This window comes from Drosophila melanogaster, chromosome 2L, assembly GCF_000001215.4.
Source record: "Drosophila melanogaster chromosome 2L".
Classification (NCBI taxonomy): Eukaryota; Metazoa; Arthropoda; class Insecta; order Diptera; family Drosophilidae; genus Drosophila; species Drosophila melanogaster.
This window is the reverse complement of record NT_033779.5, coordinates 20,869,758-20,894,607: the sequence shown is the minus strand read 5'-3', so window position 1 is coordinate 20,894,607 and position 24,850 is coordinate 20,869,758. Positions and strand designations below refer to the sequence as shown.

General features: G+C 40.4%; 3 protein-coding genes and 1 non-coding gene across 17 annotated transcripts in view, besides 1 other annotated feature; 2 read left to right on the top strand and 2 right to left on the bottom strand.

The window, feature by feature from the left end:
• Positions 1-2,990: part of a mobile genetic element that runs on past the window's edge.
• CG43739 (uncharacterized protein) overlaps positions 1-23,273 on the top strand; it is a 47,597-nt gene extending 24,324 nt beyond the window's left edge. Inside the window, exons 4-11 of the mRNA NM_001273719.1 lie at positions 12,144-12,346; positions 12,417-12,621; positions 16,931-17,055; positions 17,131-17,459; positions 17,525-17,696; positions 20,176-20,334; positions 20,431-20,651; positions 20,718-23,273. The gene's annotated coding sequence lies outside the window, so the exon portion shown is untranslated. The remainder of the gene's footprint in view (positions 1-12,143; positions 12,347-12,416; positions 12,622-16,930; positions 17,056-17,130; positions 17,460-17,524; positions 17,697-20,175; positions 20,335-20,430; positions 20,652-20,717) is intronic.
• Positions 1-23,273, top strand: part of sky (skywalker) — a 47,597-nt gene extending 24,324 nt beyond the window's left edge. For 3 of the 12 annotated variants that reach the window (NM_136229.5, NM_206016.3, NM_165350.4), the window contains 9 exons: positions 12,144-12,346; positions 12,417-12,621; positions 16,931-17,055; positions 17,131-17,459; positions 17,525-17,696; positions 19,472-19,528; positions 20,176-20,334; positions 20,431-20,651; positions 20,718-23,273. In NM_136229.5, coding sequence (NP_610073.1) covers positions 12,144-12,346; positions 12,417-12,621; positions 16,931-17,055; positions 17,131-17,459; positions 17,525-17,696; positions 19,472-19,528; positions 20,176-20,334; positions 20,431-20,651; positions 20,718-20,859 — 1,613 coding nt within the window. In that variant the 3' untranslated portion in view covers positions 20,860-23,273. Of the gene's footprint in view, positions 1-4,212; positions 4,426-8,631; positions 9,320-12,143; positions 12,347-12,416; positions 12,622-16,930; positions 17,056-17,130; positions 17,460-17,524; positions 17,697-17,991; positions 18,022-18,883; positions 18,971-19,471; positions 19,529-20,175; positions 20,335-20,430; positions 20,652-20,717 lie in introns of those variants that run through there. The other 9 variants (NM_165349.4, NM_206017.3, NM_165348.4 and 6 more) reach the window with 7 other exon arrangements.
• asRNA:CR44981 (antisense RNA:CR44981) lies at positions 19,068-20,494 on the bottom strand. Its single transcript, NR_124407.1, has 3 exons — positions 19,825-20,494; positions 19,564-19,767; positions 19,068-19,509 (listed from the first exon to the last, which is right to left on the bottom strand).
• Positions 23,043-24,754, bottom strand: CG14401 (uncharacterized protein). Of its 3 annotated transcripts, none has more exons than NM_136228.3 (3): positions 24,417-24,754; positions 23,848-24,006; positions 23,043-23,776 (listed from the first exon to the last, which is right to left on the bottom strand). In NM_136228.3, exons 1-3 carry the CDS (start codon positions 24,472-24,474, stop codon positions 23,553-23,555), a joined length of 441 nt encoding a protein of 146 aa, NP_610072.2. In that variant the 5' UTR covers positions 24,475-24,754; the 3' UTR covers positions 23,043-23,552. The 3 variants fall into 3 exon arrangements, with proteins under 3 accessions (NP_610072.2, NP_001246115.1, NP_001260647.1); NM_001259186.2 differs by having other exon boundaries at positions 23,136-23,776; positions 24,261-24,754; NM_001273718.1 differs by having other exon boundaries at positions 23,136-23,776; positions 23,836-24,006.
• Positions 24,755-24,850: the final 96 nt, after the last annotated feature.

The following is a 24,850-nucleotide window of genomic DNA, read 5'->3' as shown; positions in this document are numbered from 1 at the left end:
CACGTATTCCTAAATGACTCAACCAACCTTAAAAATCGGATTGTGGAACGCTCGCGGATTAACAAGGGGCTCTGAGGAGCTTCGGATATTCCTCAGCGATCACGATATAGACGTAATGCTTACCACGGAAACACACATGCGAGTTGGTCAGCGCATCTATCTCCCAGGGTATCTTATGTATCACGCCCACCACCCCAGTGGTAACAGTAGAGGTGGCTCTGCAGTCATCATAAAATCTAGACTTTGTCACAGCCCTCTGACACCTATCTCTACTAATGACAGGCAGATAGCGAGAGTGCACCTGCAAACATCGGTTGGGACCGTCACTGTAGCTGCTGTTTATCTACCTCCAGCAGAAAGATGGATAGTAGATGACTTCAAATCCATGTTTGCTGCGTTAGGCAACAAATTTATTGCTGGTGGTGATTACAATGCCAAACATGCATGGTGGGGGAACCCAAGATCCTGTCCTAGAGGTAAAATGTTGCAAGAAGTCATTGCACATGGGCAATACCAAGTTCTGGCTACGGGCGAACCCACTTTCTACTCTTACAACCCTTTGTTAACACCATCAGCCCTTGATTTTTTTATAACCTGTGGGTACGGCATGGGCAGGCTAGATGTACAAACTCTCCAGGAACTCTCGTCGGACCATCTTCCTATTCTGGCTGTATTGCACGCTACGCCGTTAAAGAAACCACAACGCGTACGACTACTTGCCCATAATGCTGACATAAACATATTCAAAACCCATCTTGAACAGCTGAGTGAGGTAAATATGCAAATTCTGGAGGCGGTGGACATTGATAATGCCACAAGCCTTTTCATGAGCAAACTAAGTGAGGCTGCTCAGCTTGCTGCACCGAGAAATCGGCATGAAGTAGAGGCCTCCAGACCACTTCAACTTCCTCCCAGAATATTGGCACTGCTCAGGCTAAAACGAAGAGTTCGAAAAGAATATGCTAGAACAGGTGATCCCCGCATGCAACAGATCCACAGTAGACTGGCCAACTGCCTGCATAAGGCCCTTGCTCGAAGAAAGCAGGCCCAAATAGATACCTTCTTGGATAACTTGGGTGCTGACGCGAGCACAAATTACTCACTGTGGCGTATCACGAAACGGTTCAAAGCTCAGCCCACCCCAAAATCAGCAATCAAAAATCCGTCTGGTGGCTGGTGTCGCACTAGCTTGGAAAAAACTGAAGTGTTCGCTAACAACCTTGAGCAACGTTTTACACCCTATAACTATGCACCGGAAAGTCTCTGTCGTCAGGTTGAAGAATACTTGGAATCGCCCTTTCAAATGAGCCTGCCTCCGAGTGCTGTCACACTGGAAGAAGTGAAGAATTTAATAGCCAAGCTGCCACTTAAGAAAGCTCCTGGAGAAGATCTTCTTGATAATAGAACCATTAGACTTCTCCCAGATCAAGCATTGCAGTTCCTTGCCTTAATATTCAACAGCGTTCTTGATGTTGGCTACTTTCCGAAAGCTTGGAAATCGGCGAGCATAATTATGATCCATAAGACTGGAAAAACACCGACAGACGTTGACTCGTACAGGCCCATCAGCTTACTCCCATCTCTGGGTAAAATTATGGAGAGGCTGATCCTAAACAGGCTGCTCACATGCAAGGATGTTACCAAAGCGATTCCCAAATTTCAGTTTGGCTTCCGGTTGCAGCACGGTACTCCTGAGCAACTACATAGAGTAGTGAACTTTGCTCTGGAAGCTATGGAAAACAAGGAGTATGCAGTAGGTGCCTTTCTTGATATTCAACAGGCATTTGACAGAGTCTGGCACCCTGGGCTCCTGTACAAAGCGAAGAGGCTGTTCCCGCCGCAGCTATATTTGGTTGTTAAAAGTTTCCTGGAAGAACGCACATTCCACGTCTCTGTTGATGGGTACAAATCATCAATCAAGCCAATTGCAGCTGGAGTTCCTCAAGGAAGCGTTCTTGGCCCAACCCTATACTCAGTTTTTGCTTCGGACATGCCTACTCACACACCAGTCACAGAGGTAGACGAAGAAGATGTGCTCATAGCCACCTACGCTGACGATACTGCTGTGCTCACGAAAAGTAAAAGTATCCTGGCTGCCACTTCTGGTCTACAGGAATACCTGGATGCATTCCAGCAATGGGCTGAGAACTGGAATGTGCGCATCAACGCTGAGAAGTGTGCCAATGTGACGTTCGCCAACCGAACAGGTAGCTGTCCGGGTGTCAGTCTGAATGGGAGACTGATCAGACACCATCAGGCTTATAAATACCTTGGTATTACCCTCGATAGGAAGCTCACCTTCAGCAGGCACATCACAAATATTCAGCAAGCGTTCAGGACCAAGGTTGCTCGGATGTCTTGGCTCATTGCACCACGCAACAAACTGTCGCTTGGCTGCAAGGTCAATATTTACAAGTCCATATTGGCCCCCTGCCTGTTCTACGGCCTGCAGGTATACGGCATTGCTGCGAAGAGTCACCTTAATAAGATCCGGATCTTACAGGCGAAGACCTTAAGAAGAATTTCGGGGGCTCCTTGGTATATGAGAACAAGAGACATCGAACGCGACCTCAAGGTGCCCAAATTAGGAGACAAGCTCCAGAACATCGCCCAAAAATATATGGAAAGGCTTAATGTACACCCCAACAGCCTAGCAAGGAAGCTAGGAACTGCAGCTGTGGTCAATGCTGACCCTCGGACTAGAGTCAAAAGAAGACTCAAGCGACACCACCCTCATGACCTCCCTAACCTGGTTTTGACCTAGAAAGTCTTAGTTTTAAAATTCATTAGAATAATCATATAAATAATAATTACTATGTTATATCAACTATTATAATTCTCCCTATCATTTTTAGGATTAAAAATCTGTTAGTCTTAAGTAACCAAGACACATTGTAAAATAAAATAATTTAAGCAGATCAAATTAAGTTGCCGCATGGGTAACAGTGCGTTGATCAAATAATAAAAACATCATCGTAAAAAAAAAAAAAAAAAAAAAAAAAAAAAAAACCCCTGCGATAACATTATTTTAGATAAACATTAGTTTAGATAGCAGAGTGAATTGTTGGGGCAGCACCAGTCTGTTTTTCTCTTTTCCCAGTGCAAAAATCATTTTGCTTTTGCATCGTAAAACTTTATATTTATTTTCCATCCGGTGCTTTTTCCGTACATTTATTTTTCATTTTCTTTGAGTGCGTACAAGCGCATAAGTGGCGTCATTGTGTGCGAGAATAAAAATGAGTTGCCAAGTAGCCGGGAGCTGTATTTTAATGAGTTGCCCTAAAGTATGCTGCAAAGTTGTTCTCATCGTTTGCTACTGCTGTGAAGGTGTTACACTTGTTGCGGGACACGACTGTTGACTGCCAGCAATGGCATCTTCGATTCGGTAGTCTAACCCTTTGTGTCATTTGTTTAGAAATAGTGTTTTAATAAATTAAAATAATAATAGTAATAGTTTAATAATGTATTTGACCGTATTTGCATAAAAAATAGAAAGAATTATATTTTTTTTGCAAAACTTGCTAGCGAGCAATTAGCTGAAGAATGATTTCCGTCGCGGTTTCTTCAATTTCCTCAAATCCGTCTAATGCTTTTACCCTTGGCATCGCAGGTGTCGCGGTCCATTGTCTCCGTTTCCATCTCACTTGTCTGCAAATGCGACACTTTTGATTCACACGTTGATGGGCTTACCAGATCGGCAATTCAATGACCACAGATCTGAGATCACATGATGGCGTTTAATGAAATGCCAACAAAGTTGCCTTACACAAAACACGTTATAGCTATTAAAATTACGTTCGCCGATTTCCCAACAAATAGTTTACTCTTACAACTATTGATTCAAATGCTCAGTTAATGGCTCACTGAATTGCTGATGTGGGTGTGTATAAATGGGTGGATAACTTTCAGGAATATTTTACCAGTCCCGGGATATATGTGAAGTACTTTTTTGTAGAGACGCGCCCCCTTGGAGTATTTTCCTGAAGTTGAACGAACTTCTGAGAGCGAAAAATCACAAGTAGCACTGTTTGATATTTTCTGGGGAGCTTTTAATTAGACAGCTTTTTGTTTTCATTCGATGGGCCAAAAGCTTTGATAGCAACTGTGTGTCCCCGATGCATCGATCACCTGTCTTTCGGCCTCTCTCCCATTTTCTCTGGCGAATCGGGAGAGAGAGTGAGCGGGACCGCTGGCGACTTCTCAACTCTAATCTCAGTATAATTCCAACCCTCGGGCCCGGTGGTTGTCTGTCTTTGTCCCCCGCTCAATCCGTCGACTTATCGGTCGAGTGTAGTTTATATGCCCAAAAGTTGTCAACTGTCAAATCACGAAAGAGAAGGAGAAGAGCCACATACCCGAGTCGTAATCGAAAAGAAAATCGAGAAAACAAATTGGAATACTTTTCGAAACGAGTCGCGTGTCAACGTAAATACTTTATATGTTTGCAAAGTGCGTGTGTCCATATACAAATGGGTGAATCGGTGCACTGAAAGAAAATGTATATCTTCAAGTTATGTCTGAAATTAACGTGCTATTTCAGATCATAGATGGTCCTTATAAACATGTTACTCATTTTGCATACTTAGAAGATTGTATATTTTTTGTCGGTGCACCTGCGGCAGCCTTAAATCGCAATCGGAATGCACATTTAAAGCAAAATCGACTTTTAAATCACGGCTCGTTAATTATCACGCCTAGCTGCCAAACCAAAAACTAAACATTCAAGTCGAGAAAATACAACGAATCATTATAATATATGCACCATCGCTCTTATGTGTACATAGTCTCGTGCGTTGCGTTCGGTTGTTCAATGGTCAGTAGTGACTCGATCAGTCAGTCAATGCTATATGGTTAATGGCTGCGTTACGCATACGCCATGTGTGCACTGAACACTAGTGCGCAAAAAGGAGTTAAACTACGAGGCTTTCAGTATAACTTAATAAAGATCGCGCATCAAATATGTTTATATGTTTAATATGTTTAAAAAAATATACCCTTCAAAAGCATAATGATTTTAAGTTAGATAGTTAGATAAACATATACTGATTTGTATCCAGAATAGGATTAAAATAATATATTTAACATACAATTTTCAGTGTAAATTTGATTATTTTTTGTATGTGGTTGTAGAAATGAATAAAGCGGCCATACGAGAATAAATAATGTAAACAGCACAGTTTGTTTACATTGATTTTCTAGAGCAAACCGTTGTTGCAACAATCAAAACTGAATGAATGGTTGGGGTTTTTTGCTCGCCGTTTTAATTGAATGCAAAATTATGCCCATAATAAAAGAAACGTGCTGTGTTTAATAAAACACACGGCGGGCATAATAAAGTATCGAATATAAAAAGCAACCACACTCAACGGAATGTATTATTCCAAAATCAATTCAATAAAGTGCATATGAGTTGGTAATGGCTCAAACCAGTTTCGGACCCAGCTCATCTCGAGAGTAAAAAAGAAGTGGGAACAAAAACGTTCTGTGCCAGGCTCAAAAGGCGCCTATCATCGGTGCAGTTAACACGGCAATAACTTAATTAATTTCCCATATTGTCGGGACACGAACCAGGCTCGTGGCTCGCATCGAATCGCATCGCTTCACACCAACGCGAACCACCCCCAACCGCCCACTTAGGCCCGGTATTATACGATCCCTGGCGAATGGCAATTGATGCCCATTGGCGATGCCTCCCCCAAAAACGCCGAGATCGATCCGAAAGGTCGACCATCATGTGCCTCGTCCCTCGAAATTCAGAATTATGGCTGGTGCTAATTGACAAATAGCTAGCTCACGACCGATCGATCGATCGATCGGTCCAAGATATTTATAGCGCGTGCTAAACAGTCTGAACAATCTGGCAGAGGCAATGCTCGTTGACTTCGTTGTCCCGATCCCTTGAATTAATTGATATGAATAATTTGCTGAGGGAGCCAACTGATTTGGACAAAAACCTCGCACACACATGTGCCTGTGGGTGTTTGTTTGTGGAAAAGGCTGAACGTTATTTGTGTATCGCATTTGGGGTACATCGAAGTTTGTAATGATCATTTCGGGGAAATGAGTAAATCGATTGCAATTCTCCATATAATTTGCATCTTAATTTCCAGGAATAAATAAATTATTTTATCGTATATTTTAATTTTTAATTATTACTAATTTATTTTTGTGTTTATGCGTAAAGCTGAATCTTTATTGCGCGCTCTTACAAATTTTTATTTGCATTGAAATAAAATAATTTATAGCATCGATAGTATGAGTCATGGCTGAGGGTATGTACGTTCCTCATAATTATTAGATTGTTTCCTATCTTTCACTTAGTCATCTTTTTGCAATGGTACGGCACTTTTCGCTGTTTTCGAAGGTCTTTCCTCAGGTGGCTTCCCACTTCTCGTTTATGTTTTATGCCCCCAATCTTGTTTCGCTCAGCGCCGCTTGTTGTGCGATGCAATTAAGCCGAAAACGCTGACAATTTGGAAGGGAAACGCGACACAGGAGGGCACTCGGCATTAATCTGCAGTTTGCCAAACTGAAAAACGTTGTCAAATTAAATTTAGCTGCAGCCGGCAATTGTTTTTCCCAGCGAGCGCAGTTCAGTTGGCAAGCGATGCGATGCCAATGTCGTCAGAGGGGAAAATGTAATAAATTGCACTTGCAATTTGCAATTTGCATGCCCAGAATGTGTTTTTGTTGCCGCTAACCTTTCGCTGTGGCCCCTTCAACGCGGATATTCCTTCTTGATTCTGCTTAAGTCTATTGTTTGTTTCCTATTGCTAAAAATTGTACATTAGATCATGTCACAATTATTTTAGACCTTTGATTAGTCGATGTCAAGCTGAAGATTTCGCTCATTTTCGTTTAAACAATTCGAGCACACAGCACTTTCCACTTCAATCTCTAGAACTAGTAATTTATGTGAATTAAATTTTGAAGCAGAATGTCGCGATACTCTTATAAGTGGAAACTCACGAAGTTCCCAATAAACTACGTCAATTACGATTGAATAGAATCAATTAATTGAGTAATTAACTAGTCCCGCCCAGCTGCATAAATTTCTTTTATATATTTACGATTCTTCGAAGGCTGCAAACGCAGTGATCGTAAAGATAGCGATGCAAACTTATCTGCAATTACTTTACGGCCACTTCAGTAATACCAATTAAAAGCTATTTAGGCTCTGAAAGCGTATTTTGGTAGAATTTTTATAGCACTCTTGATTTCAACACACTTTTATCCTGTTTAATCTATAACTAAAGATGAATAAATGCGCAAATTGAGTTTATTTTTTCACCCCCCGTAGGAGTGGCAATATGGGACTCACAACAGATTGCTCATGGGACATCATTTATAGATCTATATCTGTTCTTTAGGTGATATGGGGCACTTTCGTGTCGTCAAAATTCTTGGCAATCCCTCCCTCATAAATACACGGAATATTCTACAAAAATCCGATACAGCCAAAGGTAATTGCCGTCAGGCTCTTTTGATTTTGGGTTTTTCTGTGTATACTTTTAAAATTTTGGTTAATTAATCATTTGCCGTATGAGAATGTCAAGAAAAGCGTTTTTCCCAGTGGCCAATGGCCACGCGCTGTTTATTTTCTCATTTTATTTATACATTTCTCGTATAAACAAACGGCTGACTTGGTCTTATTTAATTTGCCTGACAAAACATGTGAAAAATCAATTTGTGAATACGCTAAAAAAAAGATGGGCGGATGGTGTGAAAGAAACTAAATGTGTATTGAAATGCGTTTAAGCAAGAGGGCATCACGTGAGTGTTTGAAAATGAATCTTTGTAGCTAGTCTTTTCAGTGAGTGCTGAAAATCGGCTTTGTATGTCGTTCGATTAATGTAAATTATCAGAATTGGAGGTTTGAACGGGGAAGAGTATAAATTAACAGCCTTTTCGATTCTTTGTCTTTTGCACTTTAATATTTGATAAGAATAAATTGAAAGTGCTATGTAACTCGTTTTGCTTTAAATTTGGCTAATTTTCTGTTCAAACCTGCTTCGCTCATAGCTCTAGCCTTCATACGTGAAAGTTATATAGAATTTCCCCTATAAATATTTAGACTTGAAGAACGTTTCCTCCTTTTTTTTTGTTTTCACAATGTGCTGCTGAGACTTGTTCCGAAATGCAGAAAATTAAAGTTTCTGAGGTTTCGCCATAAATTTTATTTTGTGGTATGGAATTTTCCTTGCCAAACGCTCATAAATCGACATTACGTATATGCAGGAATGCCCGAGATTCTCTTCTCGCCTGTCATTTTCCAAGCTCTTTTGCGCCATGCTTACGAAATTTCCCACAAAAGCTATTTATAAAGGTATTTTCACTAGATTTGGATGTTTTCTCTAACCCCTCCTTCGCTTCGAGAGCGTGAGAGCAACAGAAAACAGCTGTTTGCTCTGAGGCGCCCGATAGTGAAATGCATAAACAAACGAAAATAGGAAAGGAAAACAAAAATAAATCACAAAACAGAATAGCAAGAGCAGGAGACCCGCGAAAAGCTCTACATCAAAGCTTGCACGCGCCAGGTTTTCGATCGCTCTCGTTTCATTTATTCTTCATTGGGGAGCTTTCATTGAGAAGGCTCGCGAATGAAACCGGCCTGTCCGCCGGAAAATATCTGAGAAGCCCGGCCGCATCCGAACGCTCCGCACGTAAGCTAAGCCCGTCTGAGAACTCGCCGTGCTCCGATTTTCTTAGCCGCGATCCAATCCCCGCTAGCATCGCCCGGATGCGTAATGATTTCTTTCAACCGCCGTGGAAGTATTTACATTACATTTCAATACACGCAGAGCCCGCAAAAGTTGAATGTTGAATGTGAAGCAAATTAAATTCATGCGCTGCCGGCGTCGCTGCTCGGGCGACAGCTAATTGCAGATCGCAATAAATTAAAACAATAAAAGGCAGCAGTGAACAGGGTGTACGGGCATAAAATACGAAAAACACAGAAATTAAGCAACACAAAAGAGAGACTGAAATCTACATAAACGATGTCGTTCTCGGTGCCAAAAAAGCGAGTGAACAAACAAAAATTAAAATAAAGCAACAAAATAACAATAAAATTAAGGCGACCGACCAAGTCGAATCGAAAGAAACACAAACACAAATTGACGAAAGGAGCGATTCGAGAACACAGTGTGAAAAATGGTTGGCAAAGTCTTGGGCATCAAAGACTTGGAGCAGTTCAGTAGCCGGCGCAGCAGCGTCTACGTCGATCCCGAGTGCGACAAGTTCTTCGAGCTGCCGCTCTTCATCGCGGCCAGCTCGAACGACATCACCACCAAATGCCAGTGCTTCCAGTTCAGTCCAGGTAATGAAACCCATGGGCACGACGCAGTCAAAACACGAGACCGACCAAACCAGACTCAAAAACACATAGTATAAAAATCAAAACTAATGTTTATAGTTCCAGCTCTTGAATCAGAGTAAAATGTGTTAAATTAAAGACTCAAAACGTCAATTAGATTCATTTTAAGTATAGATGCTTTGATTTACTAGCTTTTTGGCAAAATGAAAATGTGAAATTTATAACTGTGGCTTTAGAGATTCGGGAATATCTATCTATCTATATCTTTTCCTTCTTTTAAAACTTGACAATTAACCTTGGTTCAAAGAATGGTACACATATTATTATTAATCTTGACCCCTTTTTTCATAACCATCGTTTTTATCTAAACTGTTTTTCTGTAGTTAAGAGCTTGCATGAAAAATTCTTTGATGCTTCAAAAAGCGATGTTTATTATTACTTACCCTCAGCTCTCTACAAAATAACACTTAAATCGGTATACATATTTAGTAAATAAGTATAATTCAGGCGTAAAGAGAGCAAGAAAAGAAAAAAATAAAACAGATCAGCTGCGTGAATAAATCTTTTTTAATTTCCAAAATTCCCAGCTGTTGTGGAAGACAATGAATGATATTTTCGTGTGTGTATTCATTATCATACTAATAGCGATAAAGCTTCGGCGTTGAAACAAATGGTATCCGCTACATTGTTGATTTAATTGCATTGCGTTTTGTGCTCCTAATCAGATTGCACACTTTCAATGGCGTTTAGCGTATTTAAAGTATGTGAGTTAATCGCTGGGGCTTTGACTTGGATAGTTGTGTTATAAGTATGATCGTAAACTGACATAATATCCAATTATGAGGAATGTTTTGAGGGGCTTGTTTCGCTGTCGCAAACAAATGAAATTGATTGCGTTGATAGGAAAACTACTGCATCTGTGCAGTGTATATGTGGTGACGATATGCATCGCAGTTTTCCATATTGGTTGCTCGAAAAATGCAAATGGATCCGCGAGATGCCGTAGATGGGGATTAATTACCCCCACAAGCGACACAGCGACTGAACGAAGCTCCACTCAATTATACCAGTTTTTATTATTATTGCGTTTGCTGAATGAAAACACACTCACCCCGTATCTTATCGCTTTGGAGCAATTTGATAGTTCTCCCCGATCTTTTATTGGCCTAATGCTAAACGATTTTTATTCAAGCGATATCCGAAACCATTTTCGAATCGCGGGAAAACGAGCTGGCAAATAAATCAGTGGGTTCTGCAGCTCAGTATCTGATTTGCTGCCCGATACTGATATGACTCTGCCCGGCGCTATTTCCCTCGCTTTCCACCTTATCAGCTATCGGCGATAAGGGGGGCATGCAAAAATCGATCAGCTGTCGCCGCCTGTAATGAGACATGTCCGCAGTGCAATCAATTACCCCCACACCGATAGCTAATCAATAAGTGGCATTGAGGTGGCCACAGATACGGATGGAGCAGGGTGGGGGTCTCGGCGTTGTCCTACATACGCAGTTGACCAGCTGACCGAGGTGATAGTACATCTACGGCTGTCACCCAATTGACACATCTGCTTGAAAAGTCCGGGGGTTATGGGGATACAACGCAGCGCGGAGGGTTCCCGAAAAAGCACCTAATCCCATGACACCTAATTAAAAATAATTGTCTAATTTAAGAAGCTTCTGATTTACCTTAAGAACAATTTATTTAATCAATTCGAATAAAATCAGCACTTAATTACATACTAATAATTACACTTCTAATGCACTCGCCGATTGGCTACTTAATTCCAGGCTTTCATTTCAAATGAGGTAAAACGCGGAAGAGATGCCATTGGTTGTCTAGAAAATATTATTTTCTTCGGAATTTGTATAGGCTTAAAACATTTAAAGGTGCTTAGCTGATATCGGCATTTCTTTTTGCGAATGTTACCAAAAACAGAAACAGTTAAGTGACCATTTCTGAAGAAGTCATACAGTTTACTTATGTACGTCAATGGTACTTACTGTGGGAAAATTTGCCTCCAGCACCTTTCTGAAAACTAGCCAATGCCAAAGGCTAATGAAATTGTTGGGAAGTGTTCATCAAGTGAACGAACATTTTTTACTTATCAGATGCACTTTCTCAAGTATTTTATTTTGACCACTCGAGGCATGAGTAATGTCGCAACCCTACACATGAAATTTAACTACTTATCGGCGGTTCACAAGTGTTTTTTATCTTGAGCTCCGTTGGTCAAAAGCGCCTCGCGACTTTGATGATAGTGGAAAAGGTTCCTTGGACTGCCAGTTGAAAGGCTCTAGAGCGGTGATAACCTCAAGAACCTCCATTATTAGCCATAACAAAAACAATCGTGTCATATGATTGAAGTGCATGAAGTGCCAGAAATAGCCAAAACGGCAGCCTCGACCACTTGAGGTCTTCGTGTTTGTGTTTGATCGCGTAGTTTAAATAGTCGAAGGATTAGTGAGAGTTAATGACCTAACCTAAGAGGGATTAGCTTGAACACTAATCAAGTAAGCACTGTATACTTACGCCTCCAATTAAACTGTACTTATCAGCTGTAAGGATTAAACCTTTAGAGATTGAATGATAGCATATAATGGAAGCAGAGTAGGTGATTTAGATAAGATATATATATGTGTGACATATGTGTATATTTGGAAAACATCGTAAGCCCACGCTATCTTCGCCTAAAATGTAATACCTATATATTTGGGCACCTATTTCTGTTAATAGCCGACGTGAATCTATTAATATTCCCCACTTGTAACCTACTCCCACAGAGGACCTTTAATATAATCTAATCGGTGTCTCCTATCTTTGTTTGCAGGCAAGGAACCGGCACTGCGCTCCTACACGGAAATCCAGCAGCTGCTGCAGCAGGGCAAGAAGCGCGACGTGAAGAACATACTCAGGGAGAACTCGTGGCCCATTAACTCCCCGATCCGAGCCCAGCTATGGCCGATGTTGTGTGGCCAGCACCAGACCAAACAGCAAATGCTAGATGGCTTCTACTGGGAGATGGTTCACCAGGTGGGATCCATATACCAGATTTCACCCTTTTGTCCCGTACTTAACTAATGTGTGTTTTCCTAAAATTCAGGTCTTTGGCACCACGGAGCTGTCGGAGAAGCCGATCATGCTGCCCGCCTTTGTGGATGCCACCCACTGTTTGCCCTACCACTTGACCAGCACGGGACGAGCCGTGGCCGATCGCATCGTGAATGTCCTGGGCTACGACTGCCCCGATATTACCTACAGTCCAGTATTGTATCCCATTACATCGATACTTTTGCATTTCATGTCGGGTGAGTTATCGCAGTGCCAGCACTCCAGCACACAACATTCCACACCTCTCCATCCGCAGCACACGTGAATGTCAATATTTGATCGAGTCATTTTTATCGCCTCTACAAGGCACACAAAAATAAGTGGCACAATTGTAAGGCTCTACGCTCCAGACCCTCGGTTAGCTCCCTATATATCTATAGGTATATCTATATTTATATATCTGTGTGGTATATATACGGGGGTTCTCGGCGCGTATCGCAGCTGGTTGCAAATTGATGTATCGTGATTTTCTACCTAATTGATTTGGCCAACACGCAATGAGCCGCCAAATAATTTCTAATGTAAATCTTGTTATTCCTTTGTACTGTCTGAAGGTACAGTGAAAACCGGCATTGTAGGGCCGGCCGTTCAATCCTTGCCATTTACTTCAAGCAATTTCTGCTGCGATATGCAAATTCATCCTTGATTTGAGTCATTCTGTAATACATCCTGTAATATTTGTATAGCCTTGCGTCTGCATTAGGTATACTTGTAGGTTGAACTGTATCGCACTGTACTTGACCATAGTCAAGTGATCAACGTCTAACTGTCTGCTTTAGTTCCGCATTTGTTGTTGCTTCTGAAAAATTGTCCGTACTACTTCATTATCAGTTAATCATTATTCATTGTTGTTATTGGCGACACAATAACAAAATCGAATATTTAACTTACAGTATAGATTGTTTACTAGGAATTTGGTTTCATCCAGTCAGGTGCGGAGTCGGATCGAGTACAAATGCGCTGAATTCCGCTCCATCAATGATGGGAAAAATAATTGAATACGAAATGAGCAAAATTTAACCTAAAGGGATGTGAAAATTCGGAAGTTTGGCCAAATAATCGCACACCGCGTATTTCGAGGTCTAGCTATATGAAATAGACAGCTTGTAATGCGAGTGACCCATTGATAACCTCTTAATTGTGGCAATATGCATAATCTACAGGAATCTAATCAATTCCAATTGCTCGGCCCTTAAATAGTTTTCATATTTTTAAAAAGTAAGACAATCCGTCAATCGTTCTATCAAACTTTTATTTCTAAAAATATTTTCCGCTGCTCTCTGAAAATGATTTCAATTCGATTTCATATGTATACATATGTATGCACTTATATTCTGGAGATGCTGATAAGCTGATTTTTTGAGGAGGAGGTCAGACAGCCTGTCATTTTGAAGGTTTATTTACACTGTGCGAAATACCTTCCCTCCTTTGTGTCTGTCTGGCAGACGAAACTGTTCGATTCCGGTCTAGATTTCGAGGTAATTTCCCGCCCTCCAAAGAAATCTGATTTTTTCTAGGTCATACAAAATTTTTTTTCTTATATAAAACTGCTATTACTTTTTTTTTTTTGTGGTCATAAACATTGAAAGAAGTTGCAGTGAAATGACTCCAAAAAAAAAACTGCCAAACCGAAGGATACTGGAATAAAGAAAATTGAAAAGTGAGCTGCGTTCAGCCAACGCATTTAAATGTGGAACGTTTTTCTGCCTGCACTTTCAAGTTCAAGAGTCGCACATAAACGAATGTTTAAACTTTAAAGTGGTATAGATAGCACATATGCATATGTCGGACTGTTGGAATTTCGCTGTTGACGTCATTGCATTCGACTCGGTTTGATTCGTCTTCTTTTGCAATTGGCGAATTTGCCTTTAGCCACTTAAAGTAAACAGAGCAAAAGTCGAAGCAGAACATTGAAATATTGGCATGTTTCAAGGCCTGGGGATACGTTTCTTAGTTTACTGACACACTTCTGTGTGTCTTTAATAACTTTTGCATATATACTCATGACGCTCCTCTAATTTACTTTTGGAAAAGCATCACTCATCACACTGGTTTTTTGGGATTCGTGTGCTTTTAGTATTTCTTCTTTTTGTTCTAGAATCTTGAAATGGTTCTTTGATTTGCGTTGTGCTTGGCTAATAATGCCAACACGTGAGCATAAAACTCGCATAAAACGCAGACAGAAGACAAGGCAGCAGCAGATAGGCAAATGCGCACATATGTGCTCCCCATCGTTTATGGATTTGTTTGCCAGTTCTATTCTCCACCGTTCTGGCTCCCCATTGTTCTGTTTGTGTTTTTGCGCCCTACCCAAACATTGTCGCTTTGGTATACCTGGCTTACCCGATTCCTATGCGGAGTGCTCATCATCACATCAAATAGTTGGCAATGCCGGGCACGCACAATTCAGATTAAAGTATATGGAATATTTCGCAGTACTTGGCTTTAATGGCCCAGCACTCTGACGTCAGACTTGACTCAGGTAGAGAGTGAAAATTGGAATATAGCCCTGCTTTAATTTGCATTTCTCTGCCCTTTCCCATGCATATGCATTAGCCAGCTAAATAAGTGAAATGGAGGCGGGTTTTCAAGGTTCCCCAGGCGTAAAAGGGGGATTTGAATTGTATCTCTTTGTTTCGCGGCACTTTACGGGGCAAAACACAGGTAAATAGTGTGTATCTTATCAGCTTCATTCAGAAAGCTCTAAAATCCATACCGTCTATTTCTTATAGAGCTATTTCCCAGTTTCTTCATGCCTACTCAGATTTGCTTGTCTGCTGCTCTCCGCCGATTAGCAATTCAAAAATGTTATTTTTGCTTTTATCTAAGTCTATTAAGTGGGCCGTGTGTAAGTTCCGCTTTTGTTTTTGTCTTGCCATATTTACATTGTTTATGCTTGAGTTTGTTGAGCTAATTAAAGTAGGAGAGCAGATGGACTGGACTCCTGGTTTCTGTTCGTGTATCTCGGCTGTGGGTCTTTTGGCTATCTTTGGCTATTTTTAGTTGGCTTATATCTCATAAATAACTCGACACGTGCTCTCTGACGTCTACCGACTTAACATTCTGTCTCATTAGCCAATCGACCTTTGTCTGTATTCAAAAGTAGCTTTGGTGATGCCTTTGGTTTCTGGTATTCTGTTTCTTTGGCACGCTCGCGTTTACCACAGTTTTAAATCGTTATTATCAGTTACTTGATTAATTTCAATTGAAATTGTTTACTTTTGCTTTCGCGCCGACTGATAATGAGTATGTGAGGGGTCGTTAAAAGTTTGACCAGAATGCAAATGTTGGCGAATTATTGCAATTGCAGTGTCTAACGCTCGTCATAGTCTATATATAGCGAGGCTCTTGAATATTTAATGAACTTATCAAATGTTTGCCCGGACTCCAGCTGTCTTTCCGCAATAGATAAAGTTCAGCACACTATATGTACTATACTCCAGACCCTGCCCTGCATCCGATGCCCTGGCAAATGAGAGCAATCCGGGGAAACTAAGTCGAACCGCCTGGGGCCAGTGTAATCCACTGATAAGCCGGCGAAATCCGCTGATAAGACCTTTGTTTACCCCGCGGCGTTTGAAACTAATTAAACTTTGTAATGCAGCAAATCAATCCGATGACTCCTTATCGCCCTGCGAAGGTTCAAGTCGGTTCATTATCTAAATTAAATTTAAAGTCCTTTAAAGTCCACACCCCAAACTGCGCTCCCTCCCGTTGCGCGCACAATTACTTTTTAAATGCCTGCCTAATATTTTCACGAACGCTAATGACTCTCTCACGATTGCCTGAAAAACAGCTCGAGCAAAACTCCCAGAGGGTATTTATAGCTCCAACACTGTGACATTGCATAATTTGATCTAATTTAGAAATCAAATAATCAGAGCGCACATACACAGGTTGCTGAAAAAATGGTGCCGGCTAATTATGGAAAATTGAAGAGGGCGTGGTTGGGGCGGGGAAATGGCGGTGATGCTGGTCAAAGTGCACTCCACCGACGGATGCTCGACGCATTCTCAATTTAATTTGCGCTGCGTCATTGCGGTAATTCAGTGTGTATACATACATACATATATGTACGTACGTATATGTAGATATGCACACCAAACCAAACCACCACGAATGTTATAAGTCGAGCTGCTGCAGTTCCACAATTAAATTGGACGCGGATCAGGAAGGGAGGGGGTGCGGGGGTGGTAACTGCATAAATTGTGGCTAAGGTTAGGGCTGTTATTAAATAGATAATTGCTAGAAAAACTGCAATACGATCTTGCGTACGAGTGCCAACGGGCGTATCAAATATCGAATATTACGTATACGACACGTTGGTATTGTAAGCAGAAAATGAGCGGATAACTATTAAGGCAATTATATTCGAAATGAAATTATATTAGCAATATTTCAATTAATAATAAGAACTACATTTCAGTACATTTAAAATGAAGTCATTAGATTCTTTATTAACATTCGGTACTAATAATGCATTTTGATATAATTCATATTTTCCAGAGGAGGAGGCGTACATATGTCTGGCCGGTCTGGTCGGTAGCAAGGAGAAGGTATTCATCAATCAAACCAAACTACAGCACGAAGTCACTTGGAAGACGGTGATGCAGATAGCCAAAAAGCACACAGTAAGTAGTAGACTCCCAGTACAGCAGTACAGCAGTACACATCGATCAAATGCTAATCAAAAGTGTATCGTTTAGAAAAGTGCTACTTCGTATTTCCAACGTATTTGCCCGGGCCTGAAGCTAGAACGCATCTTCATGGACTGGTGCTGGTGGATTCTAGCCGGTCTACCCTTCCAGCATCTGGTGCGGATCATGGACTGCTACTTCCACGAGGGCATCAAGGTCCTGTACCGCGTGGCCCTCGTCATACTCAACCTGTTTCACAAGGAGTGCCAGTCGAACAACGAATGGAGTCCGGACAACATTAAAAACGACATTGGCAACGCTTTGATCAAGTTCTGCAAGAAGATACCAGTGTCGCCGGCGAAGTTGCTCCATGCCGCGTTTAGTATTAGGGGACTGAGGTAGTTAAAATGTTAACTAATGATCAATGAGATCAGTTTGTAATGCCCGGTTTCTTCTCTTGCAGTACCCAGTATATTTCTAGAATATTTATCAAGACTGAAATGCTACTAAAAAGCCGCTCCGTGCTCACCAGCGGTTCGAAGCAATTAATCAAATCGCGTTCAAGTGATAATCTGCCCACTAGTCAGTCGCAGGTCAACATCCAAATGATGTCCCACACCCTGACCATCCGAGAGGTATGTGAATCTAATCCCTAACCCAATCGACGCGCCCCCTCCAACCCACCATCACACAGCATACACAGCGAACACAGTACCCAGAATACAGAATACTGAATACAAACAGAAACCGAGTTAGGCATTCCTTCAGTTAGTAATGACCCAAATGAAACTATTCACACAGCACAGCACTACAAGCAAAACACCTTGTCTAATGGTAAACTCTGATTTATTTTTATTCGTTTTCTGTTTATGTTTCTCTCACAACTTCTTCAACTCTGAAACAACGCACCCAATAAATAAACAAAACCAGAAGCTGCACTCCGAGAGCTGTCGCAATTTGGTATGAGGCCGTGAAAAGCTATACAAAATTATTATTACAAAACAAAAAAGATGCCAATGTTTGATTGATTCTGCTTGATCTGTTGTTTTTCTTTCCACACCGTCTTTGAATGAGTTGAATCTACTTTCAATTTTCTTAATTTGCTCGAGTCGAGTTACGAAAGCATGAAAATAGGAAAGTTTTAATTTAAAATTGAAATCAAATATCAAATATGTGTACATATGAAAAGTTTAATTTCGGAATCAACTGGATCAAGTCCTGATGGTTTAAGGCGTCCAGTTAATTCTCAAGCTCTCTCTCCGAACTGATTCGACTCGATTTTTGTGTCCGTTCTGCTTCCACTTGACTTTTGTGTTGTGTTTGATTTTTGTCATGTATTATTTCGCGGAATGAAATAACTTCTTGCAGTTACTGTTTCGTTACTTATCAAGCAAAGCAAAAACACAGCCTACACAATAACCACATTTATAAAATAACCACACTGTATAGCTTTTTATTCGTTTCCGTTGCTTTTCGTTGTGATAAAATGAAATAATATATTGCAAAGCCTATATACTCACATACAGAAATACATAAACCAACAATAATCCTCAAGTGAATTTGCTCCATATATGAAATCAATATATAAAACGTTATTTCTATTTTTCTTGTACTTTTTTTGCTGCCTTGGCAACGAATGAATGAATATTAACGATACTACAAAAATAATAATTGCGAAATACAATATAAATTTGCGTACGCTTAATCAATGTATACATACATACTTCTGAATTCGATGAAATACATTTCCACGGGTTCATTGGCCGCATTTGGGTGCATTCTGTTAAATATTTCATCCATCATGATTATGTATAAACTGTAGGGTGAAAAATCGCCCGGTCATAGAGCAATCGCGATGGGCGTTTATCCCATACACAATCTGAAAAGTCAAGCTTGTAAGAACGAAGATGTAAGTGAAAGTCAAAGTCAAAGTCCACTCCACTCCACTCCACTCCAATATAAAGCCAATCAACAATTCCCACCGAGATAACCACAAAACACACTTTATTCGTACTATAATATGTATAACTCGAAAATATCTTGATGCTTTTGGCTCACTTTTTATCCGCATTTCATTCAAGCCACAAAAACTGCATGTAGTGCCAGAATTTGTTTTCAATCGAATGGAAACTATTGTAGTTGATTTATTCCGTTCGTAAAGTTTCGTTTGCCATCATTTTTAAGTTTTCAGTGTAGTTGGCATTTCTTCCACTATAATTGATTATCTCTGAGTTTTAGTTACGTCAATCCAGTTTGGGTCCCAATTCTTGCCATAACGAATACGTTAGAATGAAGGGTATAGGAGAGTCAGCTAGCACATCTATAAGTCGATTTCATGCGTTCTCCCAAGATCTCATCCGCCACATTGCATATAATTTTTTGCTATATATCCATCTATATCTTTTCATAGCATTTTGGTTTGCCGGGCACAAAGAATTTCATAAAAACCTGGACGGATAGACAATTTGTAAGCATTGCATTGCATATTGAAAACCCTCCAACCTGTTTTCCCCTCCCCATTGCCATTACAATCCATTCCGTGATTCCATTAAAGTGAATGCAATTATTCCTTGAAACTCCCATCCAAATTTAGAAACAGTTTTCATTCCGTGCCCGTCCTAGATAATATTTCAAAACAGTCCCTGTCTTTGTAATAGTGTCATTGTCCTGCTGTTAACTGTTAATTGTCAGTAGTCTGCATTTCATCTGAGAATTGGAGAGTCGCAAATGATTAGTATTAAATTAAGTCCGCAATAAGCTTACAGTTTGAGTGCCGCCGAGCCACAGTTTGAGATGCGCTGCTGCCGTGCCGCCGCCGCTGCTTACAGTTGGAAGTGAACTGCGCCATAGTTTATTCTCTGTAGATTTTAGACCTCATCGAGAGTTGTTGCCTCTTATATGTTACGTAACCCCGGCTTTTAGTTGTTTTTTCGTTGAACTTTTGGCCTCTTAGTTCATGTTCTTTCACTCTACTTTACCCACGCCAACGTATTTTGTTCTGTCATTGGCTAATTGCTACCCTTTTCAATACGTTACTCGTAGTTGTAGACAAGTTCTAGCTTTCAATCGTGTTCGGATGAGTTGCTAACAAACATGCCATTCGTTCTCCCATAGCTGTTCACGCTGTGGTCCTGGCTGCCCGTGCGGATAACAATGTACCAACCGGTGCTGCTCTACACCACGGAGGAGCACGGCTGCTCACTAACCACGTTCTACGTTCGGGTGGAGCAGCATGAACCCACGCTGCTCATGATCAAGACGTGCAATAATGAGGTAAATTACAATGTTCTAAGGTTGTTTGATGTGAAAACGTGGTGAAAATGTGGTATTTGAATAGTTTCTAAATCAAATTTTGATTCTTTTTATTAGGTATTTGGTGCCTACTGCTCTTCGCGCTGGTTTGAAAGAAATGTAAAAGATGACAAGGGCCAGCGACAGGCCTACTTCGGTACGGGCGAAACCTTTTTGTTCTCCCTATATCCAGAAAGAGCCAAGTACCCATGGGTGGGCATTGAGGGCGACAAGGACCTGGGACACAGCTCCGAACTATTTATGGCGGCCGACTCCAAGATGATCACTATTGGTGGCGGGTAAGATTCAAGCTGCTCGCGTGGCTACCACTGCCCTTATATTTCATTCTCCACTCTATTTTACAGCGAGGGGCAGGCCATCTGGATGGACGAGAACATTCGTTTCGGAAAGACGGACAGCTGCAAGACCTTTAACAATCCGCCGCTGTGTCCGTCGGGCGACTTCGAGATTCGGGTGCTGGAAGTCTACGGATTCGTGGGCATCTAAAAACCTTCTTTCTTAGTCTGACCGATATTGCCCGCCGATGATCAAGTGCTCAGCAAAACTGCTCGACGTTCCCCCGCGTTTCCTTAACCAACTCAAACACCTACAGATTGCTTTCCTTTCCGCCCATTATTGGCGTATGCTGATGGTACCAGGATGAGAAAATGTGTAAACATTTATGAAAGCTTATTTATAAAAATGTATCGAAAGTGGCCAAGCAGCAGTAAATGCTGCCGTCGTCGTGTTAATGTTAAATGTTAATGAAAAAATGCAAAGCTAAAACAAATTATATATTATATAATGGAAATACTCTGTGAGTTCATGTTTCAAAACGCAAAGCTTTGAAATTACAATACCCTAGTTGTTATAACCCCTTTACATACGTATATACATGATATCTATACAAACAAGTATATATAAAATGAATTATTATAATGTGTATATTTATATGTAAAACGTATTTCTATAGCCATGTACCCGGAGCAAAGAAAAAATTCCTTAAAAATTTCAAGCAGAATACCACACCGGAAAATTTGGGCTGCAACATCATTTTTGTTTGTTAGCGTTATTTCATTTAATTTATGAAACTGTATTTTTCTTTCTGTAAACCAAATTTACTGACTTGACTGAATTCGTTATTAATGTTATTAATATTATTATTGCTACGTGTATAGAAAGTGTAACTTGTAAATTGCATTGAAAACAACTGAATGTTTCTGAAAGTTGTCCCATTTGGTCGCAAAATATAGAGATAAAGTAAAACCAAACCTCTTTCGATTAGTACTGCTGCTGACGCCAATGATATGCTCAGATACTACACATATAAACTATAACTATTTAGCCCCCAAGTAATGAATATAAGGCCAACGTCCTTAAGCAGCGGAATTTGTAGTCGGTTCAAAGTCCAAAATAAGTTGAAGGAACGATTGGGCAGTGGAGAGCTGCCATGTGCCACCATGTGCAATTGATCTCAAAACGAAAAACGAAAAAGGAAAACAAAGAAATGTATTACAAGTTGAAGGCTTCATAGGTAGACATAAACAAAAACGGAGAACAATCAATAATTATTTTAAGATTCCATTCCATTTTCAATACCAACGAAATTCTTTGCTCACCTCCACCTAAAAACTGCACGTACACAAAATTTTTGCACACTTTTCTAGTCAATTTTTATGTTTTACAAAAATAACATGGTGTGTCTCCTCCCATTTCCCTCTGGACGAACACTCATCTGCCTTTGAGTGTCTGCAAATTCCGATGGCTTATTGATCGTTGCACTACTCAAACGAATTGTTACATTTAAATAAAAGAACTACAACGAATTGAGGGGAAGGGACAGGAGTGATCACAGATTGCAGAATGTAATGGGTAACACTCCACAACTATTTCATTGAGGAGCTGGTACTCCACAATTCCCGAACCCAAATCCCATACCCTAAAAATTATATTATAACCATCCAATATAACCCAGGTAACCTGCAATCAGTGAAAGGTGCAGCAGTGAAAAGCAAACTAAATATGAATAGGTTTTAAACAAACTCTGTGTGTTGTTGTTACTATGATTCAATGTATATGTGTACGCACGCAGCATTATATAAACGAACTACATTATATACCCAACTACAAAACAAGTTGAACAAGTTGATCCATGCAATGCAAATCTGTTTGTTATTTGTTTCTGACTGTGAATCGTGTTGAAACAATAAGTTTTACTATATTTGGTTGACTAATGCTTACACGCTGATGATATGAATTGTTGATAGACTTTAAGACGCGGAAAGATGGACGACGATTGTTTGTGGCATTGACGCGGCAGTGGTCCTCGCTGGGATCGTAGAGATTCCGCCGGACAACGCCAGCATGGACAGTATTGGTGAAGCAAAAACAAACACAATCTTTTGTACATAAATTGTTTTCTATCTGAATTGTTCTCAATGTGTAGTTTATATACAATATCTTGATAAATATCCATATATTTATATTTGAATGTTATTTATGTGTAGCCCAGAAGTGTTATGAATATAATCCGCAGCTAAACCCATTAAGATAATAAGCAAAGATGTTATCTGTTTGCCTACATAAAATAATTTATGCTATAAACTGGAAATAAATGTAAAACTAGAATTGTTTGACGATCAAGAAATCAATGGACTAGATATTGAAACAGAAATTGTGTGTATCGATTTGAAAGTGTTATTTTAATTTATTTTATGAATATTTTGTAATTAATGATCCTAATTGCAATACACACATACACATACTTACATACACACGCTAGTAGAGTAGGAAACGAGTAAATTTTATTCAATAAATTATATTAAATCAAACAAGTATAATTATATAAATATATATGTATGTTAAATCATTTTAGTGGATGTATAAAAACAATGGAAAGAAAATCAAATAAAATAAAAATTAAAAAATATTTGCTTCTATTTCATTCTTCTAGGGGCTTTAAGTTAAATTTATTACATATTCAGTAGGCTTTTTATAACTTAAGCCATTTGCCTTAGAAAATTAAGAATATAAGGATAAACTTTGGGTCGTTCTTGTTCTGCGCCCTTTGCATGAGTATAAGAAGTCATGTTAGTTAGTCGACCAAGAAAACAACAATCTTTTATACAATACTGGAGTATATTACTTTTAATAGGAAACATTGAAATACGACCGCCGCCGTTCCACGCGACTCATCTTCCTTAGGTCGCCAGTAGGACAAGCAGTCCGAGTATCGAAAGGGCAATGACCAAGGGTAGTGTGGATAATCCAGCGGCTGCGTTGCACAAATCCGTATCGCACAGTGTGCAGCCGAGGAAGTTCATAAAGGGCACCACAGGATCTGGTCCATCGTCGCAACTGACGCCTATTGGGGAGGCATCGCCAAAGTAACAGGAGCGCCTCACGAAGCGCGTGTCTCCTGGCACTGCGAAAAGTGAGTCATTTTATAAGGGATTTCCTTGACATATTTTCCAGAAACCATACTCGTATACTCACTTCCCTCATGGTACTTGGTAAGGCAAGTGGCCTCCGCTCCCAGGGATCGCATGTTCGCCACCACATCGCAATCCGTCGTGGATATGTCATCGCCCACAAATCGCTCCCCACACCCTGGATTATTGACGGAATCACATTCGTAGCAGGTAATGGCACGGGCTGATGACGACATCCGTAAAAATGTGTGTCCACGAGAGTGCACAGAAAGGAAAACAATGGATGAGCATTTTGGTAGACCTTATCTTTATCTTAAAGTAAACAATTAGCTTTAAAACCATTCTTAATGTTCCAAAACGTTAATTTCTTTTCAGATGTAAGTTAATTAAAATTTGTAATATAATTCTTGAACTTTTTAGACTCTATACGTAAACAATGAAATAAACAAAGAAAGCTGTTTATATGTTTTTCTTTACTGAACAGTTTCCCGCAAAACAGTCGGTAAAACCCTAAATTCACTGATTCGCAATAAATCGTGTTGACAGTCTTCTGCTTCTGAGATATTTCAAAATATGAACTACAATTTCGGGGCAGGAATGTGATGAGTGGCGGGCGCGAATCGAGAATCTCACCTGAGCTGGCCAGCGTGACGAGCAGAAAGAGCGAGGCAAGCGCTGCCATCATCGCCATCGTACCGCCCCCGAAAACAGTTGATTCCACTGTCGTCCGGCGGTCGCGGTGAGTCAGTATGGCTATAGCTATAGCTTGGCGATGCCGATACGTGCGCGAATACAGATGTTGTCTTCTCGGTTGCCGGACCGATTTTAATCACATGATAGATGCGCTATATAGCCACAAGCCGCCGACCAACGACCACCGACCACCGACCACCGACCACCGACTCGAAGCGATGCACACACGCGACTGAACTAAACAGAAACTGAACTGAACGTGCGAACAATCGCATTCAGAATGTGAATTTGATTTTCATAACAGATTTTTTCACATTTTCACTTCTCCATCGTTGGCTTTTCCCTGGCCAATGCGTGTTGACATCGTGCTCTGC